General features: G+C 43.4%; 1 protein-coding gene across 1 annotated transcript in view; it reads right to left on the reverse strand.

Annotated features, from left to right (window-relative positions):
- Nucleotides 1–464: 464 nt before the first annotated feature.
- The window catches only part of si:ch211-195m9.3, a 48251-nt gene continuing 26763 nt past the window's right edge, over nucleotides 465–21952 (reverse strand). The window contains exons 9-19 of the mRNA XM_039791389.1: nucleotides 15964–16062; nucleotides 15655–15843; nucleotides 12006–12019; nucleotides 11657–11679; nucleotides 9900–10000; nucleotides 6403–6494; nucleotides 5518–5597; nucleotides 3555–3714; nucleotides 2412–2574; nucleotides 2235–2288; nucleotides 465–2126 (exon numbers count right to left, since the gene is read on the reverse strand). Of these exons, the coding sequence (XP_039647323.1) occupies nucleotides 1870–2126; nucleotides 2235–2288; nucleotides 2412–2574; nucleotides 3555–3714; nucleotides 5518–5597; nucleotides 6403–6494; nucleotides 9900–10000; nucleotides 11657–11679; nucleotides 12006–12019; nucleotides 15655–15843; nucleotides 15964–16062 (1232 nt within the window). The 3' untranslated portion in view covers nucleotides 465–1869. The remainder of the gene's footprint in view (nucleotides 2127–2234; nucleotides 2289–2411; nucleotides 2575–3554; nucleotides 3715–5517; nucleotides 5598–6402; nucleotides 6495–9899; nucleotides 10001–11656; nucleotides 11680–12005; nucleotides 12020–15654; nucleotides 15844–15963; nucleotides 16063–21952) is intronic.

Raw genomic sequence — 21952 nt, forward strand, 5'->3', positions numbered from 1 at the left:
AAATATATAAAACATAAAGCCCTCAAAGTAGCTTTTCATGTATACAAAATAAACATGCAATATAATAGTTATTATGAGTTTCTGTTTCTTAAAATTAGATAAGAATTAGAAGATTTATAGACATAGAGAATATTTTTTGGTAAAATGAAAATAGGTTTTCAAGCTTAAATTCACGTCATTCATATAAAGTTCAGGAATGTATGGTAAAACAAAAAACTGCTGTATTGAGAAACATAGCTTTAATGCACCACAGCTAAATCTTTGCATGATTGGAGGTTTAGTTCCATATAGCATATTTTTATCCCTGATATTTTTGAAGACAAGCTTATCAATTACTAGCTTCATAAATAATGCCATGATAAACTATAATTATTGCCCTGTGGTTATATGCCTCCTCCAACCAGTAAAGTTTACATCCATATCTGTCTAGACTCATATAATGTGTAGTGGAGACTTAGAAGCAATTTAATAAAATGTATTATTTTATTTTTTGGCGAAACATCAATGCTTCACGCACATCTTCAACCCGGCAGCACAGAAGATCTATACAATCACCACAGTTTCAGGGTGGGCACCCAAGATTAGTGTCACCAATTCAGTATCCAACAAAATATGAAATATGGTCAAAATCTCCCCTTCTGTTCCTGAGTTATGGCACTGAATAATGGCAAGAAAAGTGTTTTTGCAGAACATTATGATGTCACAGTTAAATTGACCTTTGACCTTTTTGATATAAAGTGTCATCACTTCATCATTTAATCATACTAGACATTTCTGTGAAATATGTTATAAGTAGCATAGGAATTCTTGAGGGGCCAAACATGTGCTTTGTGAGGCCACTCTAACCTTGTCCTTTGACCACTCAAATCTAATCAGAGTCCAAGTAAACGTTGGTACCAAATTTGAAGAGATTCCCCTGAGGTGTTCAGAGATATTGACCGGCCAAGGCTATCGCCGGTGCGGAGTAGTAAAAATTGACAAATCATTTACGTAATTTACATGTAAATGTAAACAACATAAATGAAATGTGTGCAAACAGTTGCCGTTTATAATGTAGTTTAGTGCAAGAATAAAAAATAATAATAAAATATAACGCAAGGGTGCATGACTGAAAAGAATAACAAAGACTATCATAATATTCTGAAAAATAAAACATGTTAGCTGATAGCTGTTCAGCTTATGTGAAATCAAGCTACATATTAATTACACATTAATTCTTGCACGCTAACAGCTACCAGACAGGAAAGAAGGCAGCTTTTCTGCAAAGAGCACCGCTTTAAAAACCTTAATCTAGAATCGTAGCGGTATAGTCCACAGTGTACAGGTGGCAATGTGTTTCTGGTAATTTGACTGCAAATGGTTTGGTAAAGCACCATATATATATATATATATATATTGAGCAATGAAAATAATTAAAAGTCTGGCTGCACTGCTTTTCATTCAAGGATAGGGGAAATGTCATGGCTTGTTTGTATTTCTTTAAACCAATCATAATCATCTTGGGTGGCGCTAAGTCCGGGATGCAGCGATTGCAGTGCCCTTGCAAAATAAATAGCGGAGATAGCTAAAGGGGAGGAGAATGCCCTCTGAAATAGGGGGGCAATGGCAGGCTTCATTTGTATTTGTTTTGATTGTTATTGTGCTTTGTTGCGTTGTTTTGCACTATGTTTTTTTGTACTATTGTGAAATGAGAAATTTTATTGTATTATTTTATGGGGGCGCTTATAAGCTCTTTTGCTTCTGCCCACTCCCTTTGAGCAGAATGGTTACTGCTCAAATAAACAAATAAACTAAACTAAACATCCGGTGAGTCAGACCATGTATACGATAACAGATTAACTGATGGTAGTAACAGGTAACAGTGGTGACCTAAGGACGATAACACTTGGAAAGAATGAAATAGAGCGACTGGAGAATAGAGTTATGGTTGAAATCTGTGAAGACTTTAACTTCATCAAAGAAGTAGCTATTCCCAGGGATCAGTTTAGGGGAGCTGCAGCGATCAGGTGTTTCCAGGATGTGAGGCGAGGCCAGAGGTTTCACCGTGGCATTTCTTCCATGGATTTTTAGCACATTGCTGAACATGATGCTGTCCTGAGACACACTTTCCACAGTACCGATTTGCACTAAACAGGGACATAAACAAAACACATAACATTTACAAATCCACATATCTTCATAAAGGGTATTTGCTCCCAAGTTCACACTCAAAAAAGTAAAAACTGATATCTTACTTTCATCGCAAAGATCCGTTTCATTCAGATTGTTTACTGACAGAAGTCTGGATTCTGAAAACGAACAGTATACACACACATCATTGCTAAGATGCAGAAACTGAAATATACATCAAGTTAAAATGACAATGATCAAATGCTTTTTGTGGAGCACTGTACAAGCATCGCACCACTGACCTTTAATCATCACGCTCTGATGCTGTCCTACTTTGGGTACTGGACTCAGTTTCCCTGCACAGCATGACCACAGAGAGACGTTGTAGTAGAGGTGACCACAGCATCCAAATCCTCTCTTGGCAGAGTAAAGCACCTCCTTGTCCTCACTCGAGCAGCAAACATTCTGGTTATAAAGTAGATATAATGCACAATTATGAATGGTCACATTGATGGTCCGTAAATATATGCTTGCTTGCTTACTGATATCACTGTTGTATGTGTCCAAGATATACAAGATATACAGTAAACGGATCCAGGACACAGTAATGGATCTCACCAGGGTTATTGGCAGGAGTGGTGTGACTGGTGCACAAAATCAGATGTTTGAGTTTTGGTATAATAATAAAAATTGTTGTGGTTATGGATATGTCTGTTGGCGTTGTTTATATTTCTGTTGCCTGTTTGCTTTGTATATTTATTCTGTATATTTCTGTTCCCTGTTGTGTAGATTTATCCTGTTTTGTGTATTCTGAGTAGTGTATGTTTCTGTTTGTTTTATTTTGATAGTCTGTTTTCTGTCTTGTCGTGTCAAAGCCGGTCTACGGAAAGCTTTTCCACTCCCTATTCAGCCCCATTGTACCGAATTTGGTTGCAGTTCCACCAGAGTTCCACTGGGGGTGATCGCGGTCCAATGTAAAATGAATGGGACTTGGGACAATGGGAATTGGTTATGGCAGATCCAGAGTGGCTCTGGGCAGATCCAAGAGTTTTAAACTTCAACAGGGTACGCGCCTTCAAGGAAGTTAAAGGTCCCATGAAATGGAAATCCAAAATCCCAAATTTTCATGCCATGGGACCTTTAACACTTGTCAATGGAGAGTGGCCAGACTCTCTGTACAAATGAAACGTACGAGAGTCTGATAGGACCAGGCTAGTTAAATTTATATATAAGTTGTGTTTACGTTCTGATTAGCGATGTTGTGTTCTTTTTGGTGTAAGAATCTGTGCAGGACAAAATCTGTCTCACTATGGAGAGGTCCGTAAAAGACAAAAAAATGCATTCTTTCCCTGCTTTGCCTGCTTTTCAAAACGGAACAAAAGGCTGAATGCATTGATGATTTAATACAAGTCAAGCTTTAAATATTATTATTATTTAAAACCTACATGTGGGGTTTGCAGAATGGATCCACAGCATTGCACGTCATGTCCAGACCTGCGTAACAGGGTGAGGTTGTGCAGTGTCCCTGCGCAGCATTTCATCTGAGGGTCTTTAATGTTGTAGGCTTTCCCCCCACAGCAGTGAGTGTTTTCTTTTTTGGCATGTCTGTGTGGAGAAACAGTGCTCGTACTTAATATCAAATCACGAGTGTGAGATAAAGAAGTCATTATTATTATTATTATTATTATTGTTATAAAGACAGATAATTTAATGTTGAAAAGAGGGTGAGTTAGAATATGCTTTCTGTGAGCATCAAGTACGACTGGAAGATAACGTTTTCAACACAGTGTCTACGCAGAGTTTAAGGTGAAAGCAGCATGTCAGCAGTGCAGCTTCTGTACTGTGCCACAGTAGAGCTGCAATCACAGTAGTCTAGTAGTTAGACAAATGAATAATAAGATAAAAAAATAGTTGCCTGAAAAGACGCTTTGAGTTGCTGTTACATGTGTAAAACCGCAGTAAAACCTAAAGCCGTTTCGTGGCCGTTGTAGATAGCTGTAATGATTGAAATGGAAGAGTATGCTGAATCCCAATTCTCTGTCTTAGCCCTTCTCCTTCCCCTTTCCCCTTAGTTTTGCACGTTCACGTAAAAGTAAGGGCTAATCCCGTTTTGATCGAGGGGGAGGGCTAAGGGGAAGGGGTAGATACCCCTTAAAACCAAGCATTTTCACAAGCTTACTTGAAACCAAGGGGTACCCAGAGTCTCATAAATGTAAGCATTTTCGGCTTAAATAATTGATTTAAAAATGACGACAGTCTTCTTTTGCAACCATGTTCTTAATTGAAACATTTTTAAAAATCGGTAGTTTGCTACACTAACTGCTACACTAATGTATGATGACATAACAGTAACAAAGTGGTGTCTCATTTCATAGGGGTATGACGAAGGGGTAGGGGAAGGGGTAAGACAGAGAAATAGGATTCAGCCTATATCATCCATCAGTCATGGATGAGACAGATGACTGAAAAGGCTTTTAAATGTTATCAGGTTGATCTGGCCAACATGTCAGAAGACATTCTGACATGACACATTTAGCAGACAGAGCAACCGCCTGCATGAGTCTCTTGACATCTGACGAAAGTGAATCCAACATTCGCTTTCCTTTCAGCTCTTGTGTGGTCTCCACCAAATCCTCACAACAATATTTAGGTTTTTAGCTTGCTATATTTTTTTCACCAGCTAATTGTTATTAACTTGGTCTTTCTGCTGTTTGGTAGTGTAAAATTAAAACGACTAGCTGCTCAGCTGGAAACGGAGCAAAAAGAGCTGCAGAGTTGGGTGATACTTCTCTCTGGATTCATCACTACCAATGATAGCTTTAATATTACACTGTCATTTCATTTAGACCAAAATGCCAAACTAAAAAAATACTGGTCCTCTTAAATATCAGATCCCTATTAAAATATTGTAATCCCCTGAGAGATGGAATAGCATAACTGTAAAACAGTCATAACATGCACAAGCACATGACAGACACAGACACAGACACAGGCCCGCCTGCACAGACAGGCAGATAAAGTTCATATGCTTAAAACCCAGACACAGAAATTCCTTGGCTCAGTAGCTTGGCCTGTTTTAAAAGTTGCCAGGAAAAATTCAAAGGACGCACAGGGCCAGTGTAGCTGGAATGCCTTTTTGTCTCGGTAGACAGCATGAAACTAGCTGGAGAGAGTTTTTCCCTGCCACTCCCGTCTGGGGTAGTATCCTTGCAATAGCTCCAAGACACAAACATTAACTGATTCCCACATAGCCTCATTTCTTAGCCATGGAAAACACATTATAAACAAACCGCACACAAACCACAGTGCAACACACCAAGCTGATAAAAAAAAATGCTTTACCGACTCACTGAATTTCATCAGTATGTCCACGGATAAGTGTAAACACACACATGCACGCATAATCACCTGTGTCCATCACAGCAGATCTCAGTGCGAGGCTGATAGACTTCTGTCCCGCAGCAGTGTTGTCCAGGGGAGACATGAAACTGAGAACAACACATAATCCCTTTAGCTGAGTTATAAGGAATACTGATCTCTGAACATTCCTCTCCATTTTCTCTGTCCTTGTACAAGGTCATGCGATTACAACAGAGAACTCTGCGTTGGGCCAAGCCATAAAGCCTCTTTAAAGAATCACAAGAATCACAATCAAAAAAGTAAAGTGTGCAACAATACAGACACAAGCAGGCACAGTCTTACATACATCCAAATGCACACATGGGAACATAAATATGTGTGACAAAAATACAGTGCCAAAACAAAACAAAAAGTAATATCCTTTTTATTATGCATGAAAACTAAACAAAGCTGTTAGCAGTGCGTTTTATCCATTAGACACAAAACACACTCACTTGCTGTATATAAGGAGCTGGGAGGAGCTCCGAGCCCTCGTAGCGAAGCTCCATGAAGCAGCAGTGTTTTTTTTTTTTACAGTAATTGCAGGGATGCAGTGCTTTAAGTTCTAAAATTGTTATTATTATTATTATTATTATTTGCATATATTATATTAAAGAAATGTGCTGATTTTGCTCAAACCAGCATTTTTATTAATTTAAACTTGTCAGAAGAAACACTGGCATACTGAAAAACAAGGACCTTACAGAAAGGAGTTTTTTTTTTTTTTAAACTAAGTGACGTGAACTTATTATTTTCAAGCCCACATACCTCAGGGGAAAAGGTGGTTACGTTTCCACAGAAAAACACAGAGAAACAGGGTTGACCTTCACAGGAAGAATACTCTACCCAGCTGAGCAAATCATAAACAGTACTGTAAATGTCAGTGGTACATACTTGTTCAATCCAAGACTTCCACTCAGATACAAAGCCATCCCAGCAGACATGTGTATGTGGGTTATACACAGTTGAGGCATCATCACATTGGCCTAAACAGGCAGATGGAGGGGGGGGGGGAGAGAGGGAGAGAGAGAGAGAGAGAGAGAGAAAAGACAGAGGGTGTGGGAATAATTGATACCAAAAAAGGGTGACTCTGAATAGATAAGAAAGACAGGAGAATAGAATTGTTGTCCCCACATTATATCAATGATCAATCCAAAACTTCAACTCAGATACAAAGCCATGCCAGCAGACATGTGTACGTAGGTTATACACAGTTGAGGCATCATCACATTGGCCTAAACAGGCAGGTGTTGGGTGGGGGAGACTGAGGGTTTATCAGGCAGAGGGTGTGGGGATAATTGATACCAATAAAGGGTGACTCAGAATGGATAAGAAAGACAGGAGAATAGAATTGTTGGAAGGGAAAGATTGAGCATAGACGTCTGTTTGGGGTGTTCACAGCAGTCTGTACTATTGCCATGTACCCATGACGTACAGTAAAGAATTTCCTTTACCCCGCCCTCCGTCCCCACCTCAATGAGCCTCCTTGGGATAAATCAAGCAAATAGAAAACTATGTTTTTCATCATAGACATATTTTAAGATCTGGAAATTACTCTAGACGCAGTCATGGGAAAGGAAAGGCGTCGGTCGGTTAATACTGGGTGGACTTTCCCCATCTTTAACCAAGTAGCCTGAACCTGGCCAAATCTCAAACACAGCTGTAACAGATCAGTGTGGTGGAATTTCCAGCTTACGGACTCTTGCTATGTATGTTGAGACAGTGGTACCCCAGGTCTCATTCAGATCAGTGTCCACTCCAACATAACCTCATAACCTGTCTAAAGCAGAATATCAAGTATATCAACTCTGTCAGATGATGGGACCAACTGCCACTTTGCTTGTTTGAAAGCCATGATGTCTCTCTCTCTCTCATGGGTGGGCTAAATTCTCTGGGCAGGCAAAGTAGAGAAAGGGGAGGTAATCTTGCTCCTTATGATATCATAAGGAGCAAGATTCCAGATCGGCCCATCTGAGCTTTCATTTTCTCAAAGGTAGAGCAGGATACCCAGGGCTCGGTTTACACCTATCACCATTTCTAGCCACTGGGGGACCATAGGCAGGCTGGGGAAACGCATATTAATGTTAAAAAAACTCATAAAGTGAAATTTTCATGCCATGGGACCTTTAAGCCAAAGACCCCTTAACTAAAAGACAGATGGAGCAGGGCCCCCCTACTACATATTGTATAAAATGAAGTTGCATATTAAACGGGTCCTACAATAAAGTACAGGGCGGCTTTAAACTGTACATACTTTTTTTTGTTGCATAGAATACTAAGCTATTCATATAGCCTAATAATTGTTGGCATGATTTTATAAATCAAGTGTTAATGTTAAACATACATGTGGCAGAGTGAATCCTTAGGATTAACTGTATCTGTGGATGGCTACCTTACCTATAGGCCATTAAACAGTAGGGATTTACAGTATATTTGCTAAAAATAGGTTGGATTAATTTTAAGACTCTCATTTTTGAAAAAAAAAATTTCAAAAATTTACTATAATTTAGAGCCCCACCTGCATTGACTCTAAGGGCCCCCTAGGGTTCCTGTACCCCCTGTTGAAGATCCCTGACATAACACATTTTCACATTCATACGCACACACTTAGGATAGGCTCTACTGCAGTACGGTCAGGGCGACATTGTCTTCTGTCTGCGCTGAGGGGTTTGAGTTAATGATTTAGCTAAGCATTTGTGTTTATGGCGCTCGCAATATCTTTGTTTACATTGAAGTAACAGCTAATCTTAACACCTCCAGCATGAGTTTAAATACACCTACAGGAAGACAGTTACTTCAGAAGTTGGGATGGCACTATACTGTACTGTGTAGTCCCAGATTTTTCTCAATTGAGATTATATTAAATGCTTCTGTGTAAGTAATCAAAGTCTCCCGAACCGTCTTCACGTATGTGAATATCAGTTGTGCTGCTCCTGAGTTTTCCTTAACAATCATATCATATTAATCAGTTTTCAATTTTATGTTGATAAGGCTGCTTACCCTTACTGCACATATTATGACGACTATTATTATGTGGTGTACAGGCAGTGTGCAATTTTGTTGGCTAATGGCAGTCTCTGCATGCAACATGAGCATGTCCATACAGTGTGATGCAATAGTCTGGGTTTCTGTATGTATGCACTATGTTGTGTTGAGTTTTTTTTAAACAGCAGATACTTTTTGTTTGTCCAAGACGAATTTCCTTTGGCAAAATAAAAATATATCTTTTCTCATCTTATTTTATCTTTGTAAAGGTCAAATGTTACACTTTTGGAGTGAAAAGGTGATCCTGCCAATCAGGGTGTCATATCAGAAAACGTGTTGTTTTTAATCAATCATATCGCATACCTCATGCAGGGAAGTTATATTAACTATAACTACATTATAACTGATATTGGAAGAGCAAATGCCAGTAGATTGGCTGAGGAGTGCTACTTCACAAATGCAGCTGCTCTTCAGACCAAAGAACATATCATGATACCAAAAATTAGAAAGGTTAGACTTGTACTTAGCTTGGTGATCACAGTCACCTTGGCGGGGAAATAATTCCCAATACCCACTCTTTCTGCCAGTTAATAATAATTAAAAAACGTGATAAATTGTGTGTCCGGGTTATTTAGGGAAAGGGAAAGTTGCTTATGCTCTTTAAAATACATTCATCGTACAAGCTGATTGTCACGGATAGACCAGGAGTCAGACTGAAGGTGAGTGAAGTTTGAGCTTTTATTGCAAAATCCAACAGGAGGAACACAGAGGCAGGAACAAACTGGCAGATCTTCAACAGGTAAGTACTTCGTAGGAGAACAGGTAGTTTGGCGAGAGAGAGTCTGAGAGTCACGCTACAAACGAAACCAGACAAGGAGTGCATGTGTGTGTGCTGCTTTTAAAGGTGGTGGACTAATGAGGTGCAGGTGTTGAACTGATGATGTGGTGTAATTAAGTGCAGGTGCGTGCAATCAGTACTGAGGAGATTGTGAGCGGATGAGGTGAGTGAGTGACGGGGGAGGAGTGAGTGCCGGTGACGGTGGAACCCTGACACTGATATGCCTAAGAATTGTTGAGTGATGACTGAACAATTTAATTAAAATCATCACTGGTGCCAGAACTGTCATTGAGCAAGTGTAGGCATAGGTGATAATTGCCTTCTTGAAGTCTATCCCATCACAGTTGCCCCTGAGGTTGTTTTGTTTTTGTGTGCCACTGAAATGAACTCATTTCTGCATCAAAACACTCCAGAATATTATTGTTTTGTGAGCTTTAGGGGAACTGTGTGGGTGTAAGCAGTTATTGTAATCACATGAGGATGACGTCCACGATGATGACATAATGCCCTGCATAACAAATAACAGATTCAACACCCACACAACAGAAACAGACACACACTTTCATACCTGGGAAGCGGCACTGAGACTTTCCCTGGTTTTTCTCACAGCAGCGAAAGGAACTGGGATTGTAACATGCTGACCCACAGAGACCTGTGTTTGGCTCAGTGCTGTAGAGGTGCAAAGATAAGCAAAAATAAACACAAAAGTACTCCACATCCCATGAGCACTATCATATAACACAAAGCGAGGTTGAATGCCATTTACTGTAAGGTTCTAATCTAATCACTGGTTCCCAAAGGAATTGTATTGGTTTGGGAAACCACTGAGCTAATGAATGTAATGTAATGTAAAAAGCATGGACACACAATTCTTTGTACAGCAAAATTACTAAAAGTGTGCATAAATCTGATTTAACCCGTTTAAAGTCAAATTAGCACCACTGCAATTACTGGGTTAAAGACTCCCTGTAGAGTTTATGAACTCTAAACTTACATGTCAATATGTGTTTGTGATTATGAATAACATAAGTAAGTATCCTTTGCACTTTTGAATGTCATATGTATCGTTTGGACAACTAACAATACATCTGTGACAATTTAAGGGTAAAGGCCCGGACACACAGAGACGATAATCGGCCGTTGGACAGTCTGGCGAGGTCAGTGACTCGAGTCTGTTCGGTGTGTTCCGTGCCGTTACCCACTGCTAGTAGCAGCTCTACTCGGCTTGGCCGCGGTGCCGTCCTCCTTTTTCCATTGCAGATTTAGTACCGCCTCAAGGCCGTTTTACAGTCGCCGTAGCCAAGCTCGCGCGCGCCAATGTCACATCAAAATGATGTAGATCTCGCTGGCTCCCCAGGATTTTGAGTGCGCGACCATGGCTTTTTCAGAGGTGCGCAACAAAGCGGAAACAGGAAACATGAACGAGCTCCTGGGCAACCGGATGCCAGGACTCTCAGAGTGACTGCAAGTCTCTCTTGTAAACTTACTGGGTTAAGAAGAGTTCTTTTATGGTGAATGAAAGGCTTGAGCTGACAAAGTAGGTCATTGAATCAAATCGAAGCATTGACGTAAATGCTGCTGCCATTTCTGCCAGTTTACCTTTTTTTTTTCTTCTTCTAGTCCGTAGAAAGAGCAAAGTCGGTAGCCTCTGTTCAGGAGAAGTCTGCAACTAGTGTCGTGACCACCACACGCGAGTATAAACAGTTACGGCGCTCGCATGACGCCACACTGGCGCTCGACAGGTCGGTTGCAGCGAGTAAACCCCACGTTTCATGCGTGAGGCGAGCGCGGCTGGTTGTCATAGCGCCGCCAAAGGAAACTGCCATGACCTAACGCGACACACACATAGAACGTCGAAGGTGTGTTGTTGTTGCCACAGCCAAGACAAATTTAGTTTCAAAAGAAGCTGGAGGCAGCAAAAAAAACACCGCTGGCTAAACTATTTAAAAGCGGCGGGTTTGTTCAGTACACCCCTGTCTGTCGCTAGCAATGATGATGCAGTGATTAGTGACGATTCTTTCTGACCAATCAGTAGTCTGCAGGTTTTCACGTCACCTTTTGGTATCGCCTCAGCTCGCTTGGAAACTCGACGGAGGTGGTACTAAAAAATTACCTGTTGGCAGGTACCAGGGACTTTTTTTCATAATGGAAAAAAACTAAAAAGGCGAGTCGAGACGAGGCGAGTTGAGCAGGTACCATGTAATAGAAAAACGCCATAAGTATTGTGACACAAACTGTAAATGATGATTTGATGATTGTTAGTGTGTGGTAAAAATAAAGTTTTGGTGGTCTCAGCAGGATAGTTAAAACCTTTGATCAGCTTACCAGTTGGGTTGAGGTGTGGGTTTCTAAGAAAAAAATAAAACACAAAAATGTAAATATCTCAAAGGGCAACCCACTACTTCCTTGCTCTGTCCCTGTTCCTCCCTAACAATGCCAGGCAATCCAATGCACATCACTGTGGCTTTAAACATTATTATAATCCATCTGAATCAACACATCTTTATTACAAAACTACTGTAGTGGATTGCACTATTTTGTCAGGTGTTTCTGTTATTTATAATACAGGTATATTTCAGATAGTAGATTTATGTTATTTTTATGGTGCATGCAATTTTGGGCAGCTTTGACACAGCTGACTCTTAAATCAGAGAGATAGCAGATAGTTTCTTACCTGTTGCTGCACACCTGTGGAGATAAGGAACAACATGTTTTTTGAGTGTGTGCATGTAGGAAAAACATAACACTGCAGAAATCTAGGTTAAACCCAAAAGCAATTATCAATGACTCATCTTGCATGCTCAGACACTTTCATGCCTGATGGAAACACAACATTTATAGGAACCCCAGAGGGAGGTTCCTAGCAGGCGGGGCTCTAAAGTTAGTTCATGGACATTTTGTGCAGCCACCTTTGGAAAGAGTTTGCAGGGATGACCCTCGCTTTTTGGTCCAACACACACAGCTCAGCTGCTTCAACTCGCCAGCCCTTTCATTCATAAAACGAGAAAGTACTCTCATATTGCTTTATGACCATTTTAGGACGAATGGGAGAACGTTTCTCTCCCTAATTTTGTGGAGACAGACGATCTTACAGTCTAATTCTCCTCCTGTTCTTTTCATTCATGGCAGGAAGAATGCTACTCTAGAATGATTTATGACCATTTTAGGACGACATTTTTTCGTTGTTTGATAAAATTAAAAGTAAAGTTAGGCTTTGCTGTTGGTCTCATTTTAAAAAAAGTTACCATTTTATTATTTCAGGGCGGATTGCACTGAGCAGATGTGCTTCAAAATGTTAAATAATCAACATGAACCTGAGAGTACAAACAGATTTAAAAGATTTGCAATAAACTGGGTTAAACAGGTAAGGGATGACGTTCTATTATGACGTATCTATTCTATGCACCATTTTTGAATTAAGTAGAGAAAACAGCAACTTGTTTCCGGCAGCTTTTTCTAACCATGACAGTGGTGCAAGTTTATTGACATGTCTCTGCAGAGATCTGAGGAGGAGTTAACATAAGCATAATAAGCATCTTTGGAAAAGATCAGGATAATTCTTAAAACTGCATCACTTTTATGAGTGACTCACATGAGTCAGCGTTTTTTTCCCCAAAATACTATGTTTAGATTCACTTTCTTCATGCCAAATGGCATTTGATGTGGTACAGTGTACCGAGTACAATATTAGACTACACCACTGATTTAGGGGGTGTATTTCCTGTGCCCCTGCTTTGAAACCAGAGAACCGGGCCTGAGTCAACACTTCTTCAGCTGGCATGGCTATTTTATTAACTTTGAACATCGGTTCAAAGTGTTCCACAGCTAACGTCACTGAAGTGACAAGTGCAACAAACTTTGTTCTCTCCTACCCAGCGTCATCTCTCTAACGGACTTGAGTGTGTAGCAGGCAGTGGACCAAACCACTGTGAGACAAGGAAGGGTGGGGGCTCAAGATGTTTTTAAAGTTAAAATGCAATTTTTGCCCCATTTGTATTGTTTTACTACTTACACAATTATTTTAATTATATATTGTTACATTATTTACAATACACAGCATGTTTTAAAATCTTTTTTAAGGTGGGGGGGGGCAACCCTCAGAAGGGGTGGGCAACCCTCAGAAGGGGTGAGATAGGTTGGAGCTAGCCCATTTAGTGGTTTGTATGACATCATCACAAACATCACAAAATGTTTTCCTTTTGGATCAAAAAGTTTTGCTTGTGAGTGACAAAGGTTTGAGTAAAAAAGTTTTGAGAGTCAAAAATGACTTAGATAAGAGTTTCTATTGGTGGGTTTGACTAGGCATGGCCACGCCCACATTCAAGCGCTGCAGCCAATAAATACATGGCCGCTGCTCTGGTAGCCGTCCAGTATCTTCACTTAAAGGAATACTTCACCGATTTAGCATTAAGCTTTGTATCAGTAGAAACCCGGTAGTATTTTTCGAATGACCGTGCTTCCCTCCCTCATGTCCCCCTGAGATGAGAGGTCTCTGTATTGTGGGTCTGGAAAAATATCTTTCGATGACGGAAAATTAAAATGTTTGCGTCATCGGAAGATTTTTTGACCAGAGGCAATGGACTACAGCCAGTAGTAGGAGCTACTTCCGCATGTTTCATCCCGCCCATAGGGGGTTGGACTGTCGTCTTTACCCGAAGATTGCTGAGCGTCAGCCATCTTGAATCCTCGCTAAACAGTAGCTAAGTCTCTCAGGAGCTTTTACAACAATTATGTGCATTCAAACTACCGCACATGTGTACCACCGGGATACATTGGTACAGATCGGAGAATATGCAGGACACTTTATTACAGACGGAATACTCCACACACTACGCGAACTTTGCCTGCCTGCTATGGAGACCAGCGGTGGTGCTCGATGCCTCTGGTCGGTAATGGGACATCATCAGCGGGGAACGTTGAACAAGTGCCGGTGGAAAGCTAATGCTAGCCGGCCACCTGTTCCATCAAGCCTGCTTACAAGTGTCCGCTCATTAGACAACAAACTGGACTACATCCAACTTCAACGAAACTCCCAATGAGTTCAGAGACTGCTGTGTTTTTGTTGTTGTGGAAACTTTGCTGAACAACAGTGTACCGGACTATCCAGCTACCAGGCCGGGTAAACTAGTGGAGGTGGGCTGTGTTAACACGGACTGGTGCTTGTATCCAACTAACTGCTAACTGGGAGTTGGGAGTATACTCTAAAGCAGTGAAGCAAGTGCATTTTCTGGGATTTGGTGTCTTTCATCTACATGAGCCAAAAACCGTGGGTGCTCCAGAGCTCGAGCACCCACGGAAAATACTGAGCACCCACGTGTGCCAGACTGCCAGTAGGCTACATTCATTTAAAATTAAACATTGCAGTTGGTGCTAAGTGGAGCGTCTGTCATAGTGTGATTGGTTATGTCGGTGGCATTGAGTCTTAATTTCCCACGAAGCTGATCGCGGTAACGTGTCAATTAAACTTTTCATCTCCAATCCTATCTGTATTTGTGAGAAGTGGCGCTGTCCTGAGTTAAAGCCTACTTTACGGCTTTATTATTCGAGTTAATAGGAGTGTGTGTTCGTGTCGGCTGTTGTCCGTTTCCTAAGGTTCTGAAATGTAAACAATTTTTGACTCCTTTTTTTTTTTTTTTCTAAAGGGCATGGGCCTGTGAGTACCCATGGAGGAAAATATAAATCGCCACCTATGGACCCAAGATGGACAGAAAAACACAATACATGCCTCAAGTGCAAGAAGTACATATGCAACACACACACACAGTAAAACTCTGCCCCTCATGTGTTGTATAGGCTGCGCAGCAGCGCTGCGGGGGGAGGGTCTGGCTAGTCTACCCAGCAATTAGGGATGGGAGGAAAAACGTGCTCTGGTTTATTGGCATCACAATCATCAGTGGCACTAGCGCCCGACAGAGCCGCGGTGCCACTGCAAAATAGCCTCGGAAAGGAACTTGTTTTGGTGGAACGTGTATGTTCAAAGGTTGTTTAAGTCGTGGTCGACTCGTGCAAAACAGAAAACTCAGATTGGACAGATAGTCTAGCTAGCTGTCTGGATTTACCCTGCAGAGATCTGAGGAGGAGTTAACCATAGTCTTCATAAATCCACCGGAGATTAATATTCCAACACAAAGAAAGCGGAAGGAAACGGACATTGGCGAAAAGACATGCATCAGGCAGAATTTCCTGCAGCACTGGAGTAATCCCGGAAGTGAAACGTTGTGGATATAGACAAAGAAAGCGGAAGGTACCGGACACTCCGAAAAGAGTGAAATCTGGCAGAATTTCCAAGAAGTGGAACGTTGTGGATATAGACTAAGACGCACCTGACTCATTCCCACAGCAGCTGGATGTTATGGGCTGTATCTTAAGACTGTCGTTTATGAAACAGCAGCACTCAGTCTTAGAGTCAAACTGGTCACGTCCACAGCACCGGTGGTCACTGGAATTTCTCATCAGGATTGTCTTGTTCTCCATCGGACCACAACACATCTGCTTGTCCACATCATAAGCATCTGTGGAAAAGATCAGGATAATTCTTGAAACTGTATCACTTTTATCTCAACCACAATACAGCTGACATGAGCCAGAGTTTTTTTCACCAAAATACTGTGTTTAAATTGAGCTCTACTCACTTTCTGCACAGCATTTGGCATTTGATGCAGGTTTGGAGACAACAGTCGATTGACAGCATAGTTCAGTGAATGTGTTGTAGGCATTCGTTCCACAGACAGCTGTAAAGACAAAGATCAAGTCAACGTGCAGGCACCGCACACATTAATTGGCATGAAGTTCCTTGAGCATTGATCGTATTTCTAAGATTTCCATGAAAATGGGAGATGTGTGAAGCCCCTAAAGCAGCGCTATTTTCGTGTGTTGGATTAAAATTGACGATCATGGGAAAAATGAGGTAAAATCTTTGGTTGGGATGCGTAAACATTATTATATCTATTCTAAGCACCACTTTTGAATTAAGTTAGAAAAACAGCGCCAGCACAAAAACTAAAGCTTGTTTCCTGCAACATTTTCTGAACATGACAGCGGTGCTCGTCGGCGAGCGCCTGGTGGCCGGGTTTGCCACGGAGCCCGGCCGGGCACAGCCTGAACAAGCTACGTGGCTCCCATCTCTCCAGCCCATGGGCCCACCACCTGTGGGAGGAACCGCTGGGGTCGGGTGCGCTGCCACATGGGTGGCAGTGAAGGTCAGGGGCCTCGACGTACCAGACCCGGGCAGCAGACGCTGGCTCTGGGGACGTGGAACGTCACCTCTCTGTGGGGGAAGGAGCCGGAACTGGTGCGGGAGGTGGAGCGCTACCGGTTAGATCTGGTGGGGCTTACCTCTACGCACAGTCTCGTTCAGGAACTGTACTCCTGGATAGGGTTGGACTCTTTTCTTCTCCGGAGTTGCTCAGGGTGTGCGGCGCCGGGCGGGGTGTGGGGATACTAAAAGGCCCCCGGCTGAGCGCCGCTACGTTGGGTTTACCCCGGTGGACGGAAGGGTCCTCCCCTACGCCTGCGGGTTGTGGGGAAAACTCTGACTGTTGTTTGTGCATATGCACCAAACAGGAGTTCGAGTAATCGGCCTTCTTGGAGACCTTTGAGTGGAGTCCTGCATAGGGGCCAGTGGGGGACTCCATTGTTCTGCTGGGGGACTTCAACGCACACGTGGGCAATGATGGAGACACCTGGAAGCGGTGATTGGGAGGAACGGCCTCCCTGATCTAAACCAGAGTGGTTGTTTGTTGTTGGACTTCTGTGTAGCCGCGGGTTGTCTATTACGAACACCATGTTCGAACATAGGGATGCTCATAAGTGTACCTGGTACCAGAGCACCCTAGGCCGAAGGTCAATGATCGATTTTATAATCGTTTCATCTGATCTGAGGCCGTATGTTTTGGACACTCGGGTGAAGAGAGGGGCAGAGCTGTCAACCGATCACCATCTGGTGGTGAGTTGGGTCAGGGGTGGGGGAAGACTCTGGACAGACCTGGTAAGCCCAAACGTGTAGTGCGGGTAAATTGGGAACGTCTGGAGGAGGCCCCTGTCCAACGGACTTTCAACTCGCACCTCCGGCTGAGCTTTTCGTGCATCCCTGTGGAGGCTGGGGGCATTGAACCAGAGTGGACAATGTTCAAAGTTTCCATTGCTGAAGCTGCGGCGAGGAGCTGTGGTCTTAGGTGCCTCAAGGGGCGGTAACCCACGAACACCATGGTGGACACCGGTGGTCAGGGAAGCCGTCCGACTGAAGAAGGAGTCTTTCCGGGATATGTTATCCCAGAGGACTCCGGAGGCAGTTGCAGGGTACCGAAGGGCCCGAAGGGCTGCAGCCTCTGCCGTGAAAGAGGCAAAGCAGCGGGTGTGGGAGAAGTTTGGAGAAGACATGGAGAAGGACTTTCGGTCGGCACCAAAGTGCTTCTGGAAAACTGTTCGCCACCTCAGGAGGGGGAAGCGGGGAACCATCCAAGCTGTGTACAGTAAGGATGGGACACTGTTGACCTCAACTGAGGAGGTAATAGGGCGGTGGAAGGAGCATTTTGAGGAACTCCTGAATCCGACTAATACGCCCTCTATGTTAGAGGCAGAGCTGGAGGATGACGGGGATTGGCGTCGATTTCCCGGGCGGAAGTCACTGATGTAGTCAAACAACTCCACAGTGGCAAAGCCCGGCGGGATTGATGAGATCCGTTACAGAAATGCTCAAGGCTCTGGGTGTGGAGGGGCTGTCCTGGTTGACACGTCTCTTCAACATTGCGTGGAAGTCTGGAACAGTGCCAAAGGAGTGGCAGACTGGGGTGGTGGTTCCCCCTTTTAAAAGGGGACCAGAGGGTGTGTGCCAACCATAGGGTATCACACTTCTCAGCCTCCCTGGTAAAGTCTACTCCAAGGTGCTGGAAAGGAGGGTTCGGCCGATAGTCGAACCTCAGGTTGAGGAGGAACAATGCGGATTCCGTCCTGGTCGTGGGAACAACGGACCAGCTCTTCACTCTCGCAGGGATCCTGGAGGGGGCCTGGGAGTATGCCCAACCGGTTCCATGTGTTTTGTGGATTTGGAGAAGGCATATGACCGGGTCCCCCGGAGATACTGTGGGAGGTGCTGCGGGAGTATGGGGTGAGGGGGTCTCTACTCAGGGCCATCCAATCTCTGTACGACCAAAGTGAGAGCTGTGTCCGGGTTCTCGGCAGTAAGTCGGACTCGTTTCAGGTGAGGGTTGGCCTCCGCCAGGGCTGCGCTTTGTCACCAATCCTGTCTGTGATATTTATGGACAGGATATCGAGGCGTAGTCGGGGTGGGGAGGTGTTGCATTTCGGTGGGCTGGGGATCTCATCGCTGCTTTTTGCAGATGATGTGGTCCTGATGGCATCATCGGCCTGCGACCTTCAGCACTCACTGGATCGGTTCGCAGCTGAGTGTGAAGCGGTTGGGATGAGGATCAGCACCTCTAAATCGGAGGCCATGGTTCTCAGCAGGAAACCGATGGAATGCCTTCTCCAGGTAGGGAATGAGTCCTTACCCCAAGTGAAGGAGTTCAAGTACCTTGGGGTTTTGTTCGCGAGTGAGGGGACAATGGAGCGGGAGATTGGTCGGAGAATCGGCGCAGCGGGTGCGGTATTACATTCCATCTATCGCACCGTTGTAACGAAAAGAGAGCTGAGCCAGAAGGCAAAGCTCTCGATCTACCGGTCAGTTTTCGTTCCTACCCTCACCTATGGTCATGAAGGCTGGGTCATGACCGAAAGAACGAGATCCAGGGTGCAAGCGCCGAAATGGGTTTTTCCTCAGGAGGGTGGCTGGCGTCTCCCCTTAGAGATAGGGTGAGAAGCTCAGTCATCCGTGAGGAGCTCGAGTAAGAGCCGCTCCTTTGCGTCGAAGGGAGCCAGTTGAGGTGGTTCGGGCATCTGGTGAGGATGCCCCTGGCGCTCCCCTAGGGAGGTGTTCCAGGCACGTCCAGCTGGGAGGAGGCCTCGGGGAAGACCCAGGACTAGGTGGAGGGATTATATCTCCAACCTGGCCTGGGAACGCCTCGGGATCCCCCAGTCGGAGCTGGTTAATGTTGCTCGGGAAAGGGAAGTTTGGGGTCCCCTGCTGGAGCTGCTCCCCCCGCGACCCGACACCGGATAAGCGGACGAAGATGGATGGATGGACAGCGGTGCAAGTATATTGACATGTCTCTGCTTGGATTTTTCATGACATTGACCTAGTCTCACTTTGCCAGACCATCCACACGCTGCGGAGCGGAGGAGGGTCTGGCTAATCCACACAGCATTCGGATGGGAGAAAAATGTGCTCTGGTTTATTGGCATTTCTTTAAACCAATCACGATCATCTTGGGCGGTGCTAAGCTCTGCAAGGAGCTACTATAAAATAGTTGTGCGAGAGAAAACTCAGATTGGACAGATATTCTAGCTAGTCTCAATTTACCCTGCAGAGATCTGAGGAGGAGTTAACATAAGCATCATAAGCATCTGTGGAAAAGATCAGGATAATTCTTAAAACAGTTTTTTTCACTAAAATACTGTGTTTAAATTACTCTATTCACTTTCTTCACAGCATTTGGCATTTGATGCAGGACATTTGATGTGGTACAGTATACCGAGTGCAAAATTAAACTACACTAATGATTGAGGGGGTGTATTTCCTGTGAATCTGTTTTGAAGCCAGAGAACTGGGCCTGAGTCAATACTTCTTCAGCTGGCATGGCTATTTTATTCACTTTGAACATCGGTTCAAAGTGTTGCACAACTAACGTCACTGAAGTGATTCAAAATTTGTTCTCTCTTTGTTCTCCTATCCAGCGCCGTCTCTCTAACGGACTTGAGTGTGTAGCAGGTGGTGGACCAAACCACTGTGAGACAAGGAAGGGGGGGGTGGGGGCTCCAGATGTTTTTAAAGTTAAAACGCAATTTTTGCCCCATTTGTATTGTTTTACTACTTACACAATAATTTTAATTATATATTGTTACATTATTTACAATACACAGCATGTTTTAAAATATTTTTTAAGTGGGGGGGCAACCCTCAGATGGGGGGGCCCGACCCCCCCCCGCCCCACACACACACACACACACACACACACACACAGACGATTTCCATGTTCAGCCTTGATCTTGGGAGCACAAGAAGCAACTGGTCAGCTGACCTGAGTGACCTTGTGGGGGACATACAGTTGCAATAGGTCGAAGAGATTGGTTGGAGCTAGCCCATTTAGTGCTTTGTATGTAAACAATTGTATCTTGAAATCAATTCTGAAACATACAGGGAGCTGCAGTGAAGGGAGGCAGTAGGCCTACAGGGGAGAGATGTACTCTCGCCTGCATGTTCCTGTCAAAAAAGGAGCTGCAGAGTTCTGGACCAACTGCTACGGTGAGAGAGGCCTGGTTTACATGAATAATATTAAGTTATTTTTGTTTCTTTGCAACCCAAGCCAAAAAAAAGTTTGAGAGCATATTTCTCTCACTGCAATCAAAAAGCAAGTTTCTTTTTTTGCATCACAAAATGTTTTCCTTTTGGATCAAAAAGTTTTGCTTGCAAGTCAAAAAGTTTTGGGTCAAAAAGTTTGGGGTCAAAAAGTTTCAAGTCAAAATGTTTTGCGAGTCAAAAATGGCTTAGATAAAAGTTTCTATTGGTGGGTTTGACTGGGCATGGCCACGCCCACATTCAAGCGCTGCAGCCAATTGATACATGGCCGCAGCTCTGGTAGGTATCCAGTATCTTTACTTAAAGCTACACTTGACCTCCTAGCCATGTTGGTGCTTTTCGGAGAATGTTTTATGAAGATATCCGACACATGATGTGGCTTGCTGCATATTTACTTTAATTAATTGCTAACAGACCCTCCAAGAAGTTTACACTCCAGTTCTTTTGGGGAGTGAAATATTATTTTATTTTACGTTATACGTTAGCATTATTAGCATGTTAATTAGCTAATTAGCTTTGGAGCCAAGTTGGCCACAGTTAGTAGTGTTAAACCGGCATGCACCAAAGTCAAAACGTAACTTAGACACACATAGACAAATGCTTAAATGTAGCTGGATAATACTGTTGAAAAAAAGGTGTTTGTGTAAGGGTTGGAAAATAAAGGTTCACCACATTATCTGGGAACATGCTGGCTGTGGATCGTCAGCAGCAGGAACCGACTTAGCAGCGCAGCAGAGCTCTGCTCCTCCTGTTAGGGGGGTGCAATATGTTTGCACAGACGAGTCCATTTAGCAGAGATGTTCACAAGTCATTTTTTGCAAGATGTGAACGCTGAGTGGGAGATTCAATTTCATCTTTGATTTCTTCCAGTAACTCTAATATTGCATGGCTGCTTGATCTGTAACGCTAAATGATGTTGTGTTCACTGACAAAATGTGATTCTTGTGTTAAAAATATTTTCAGTCTCACCTATGTCTTCGTCTTGCTCAGATGACTGTTGCCATTTCACCAGCAGCATAAAGATCTACGAGGAAACTCGATTGCGGCTGGTTTAGACCTGCTTTTAAGAGGCGGAGAATTTCCCACGCAAAATAGAGGCGCGCTCTTACTGACAGTCTTTGTAAATACCACGGAATATATAATTAGGTGCACTTTGCGCTTATCCTCACACCTTTTTGGGTGGAACTCCCACTTTCCCCACGACCCTC

The sequence above is a fragment of the Perca fluviatilis genome, chromosome 2, assembly GCF_010015445.1.
Source record: "Perca fluviatilis chromosome 2, GENO_Pfluv_1.0, whole genome shotgun sequence".
In the NCBI taxonomy this organism is placed as follows: domain Eukaryota; kingdom Metazoa; phylum Chordata; class Actinopteri; order Perciformes; family Percidae; genus Perca; species Perca fluviatilis.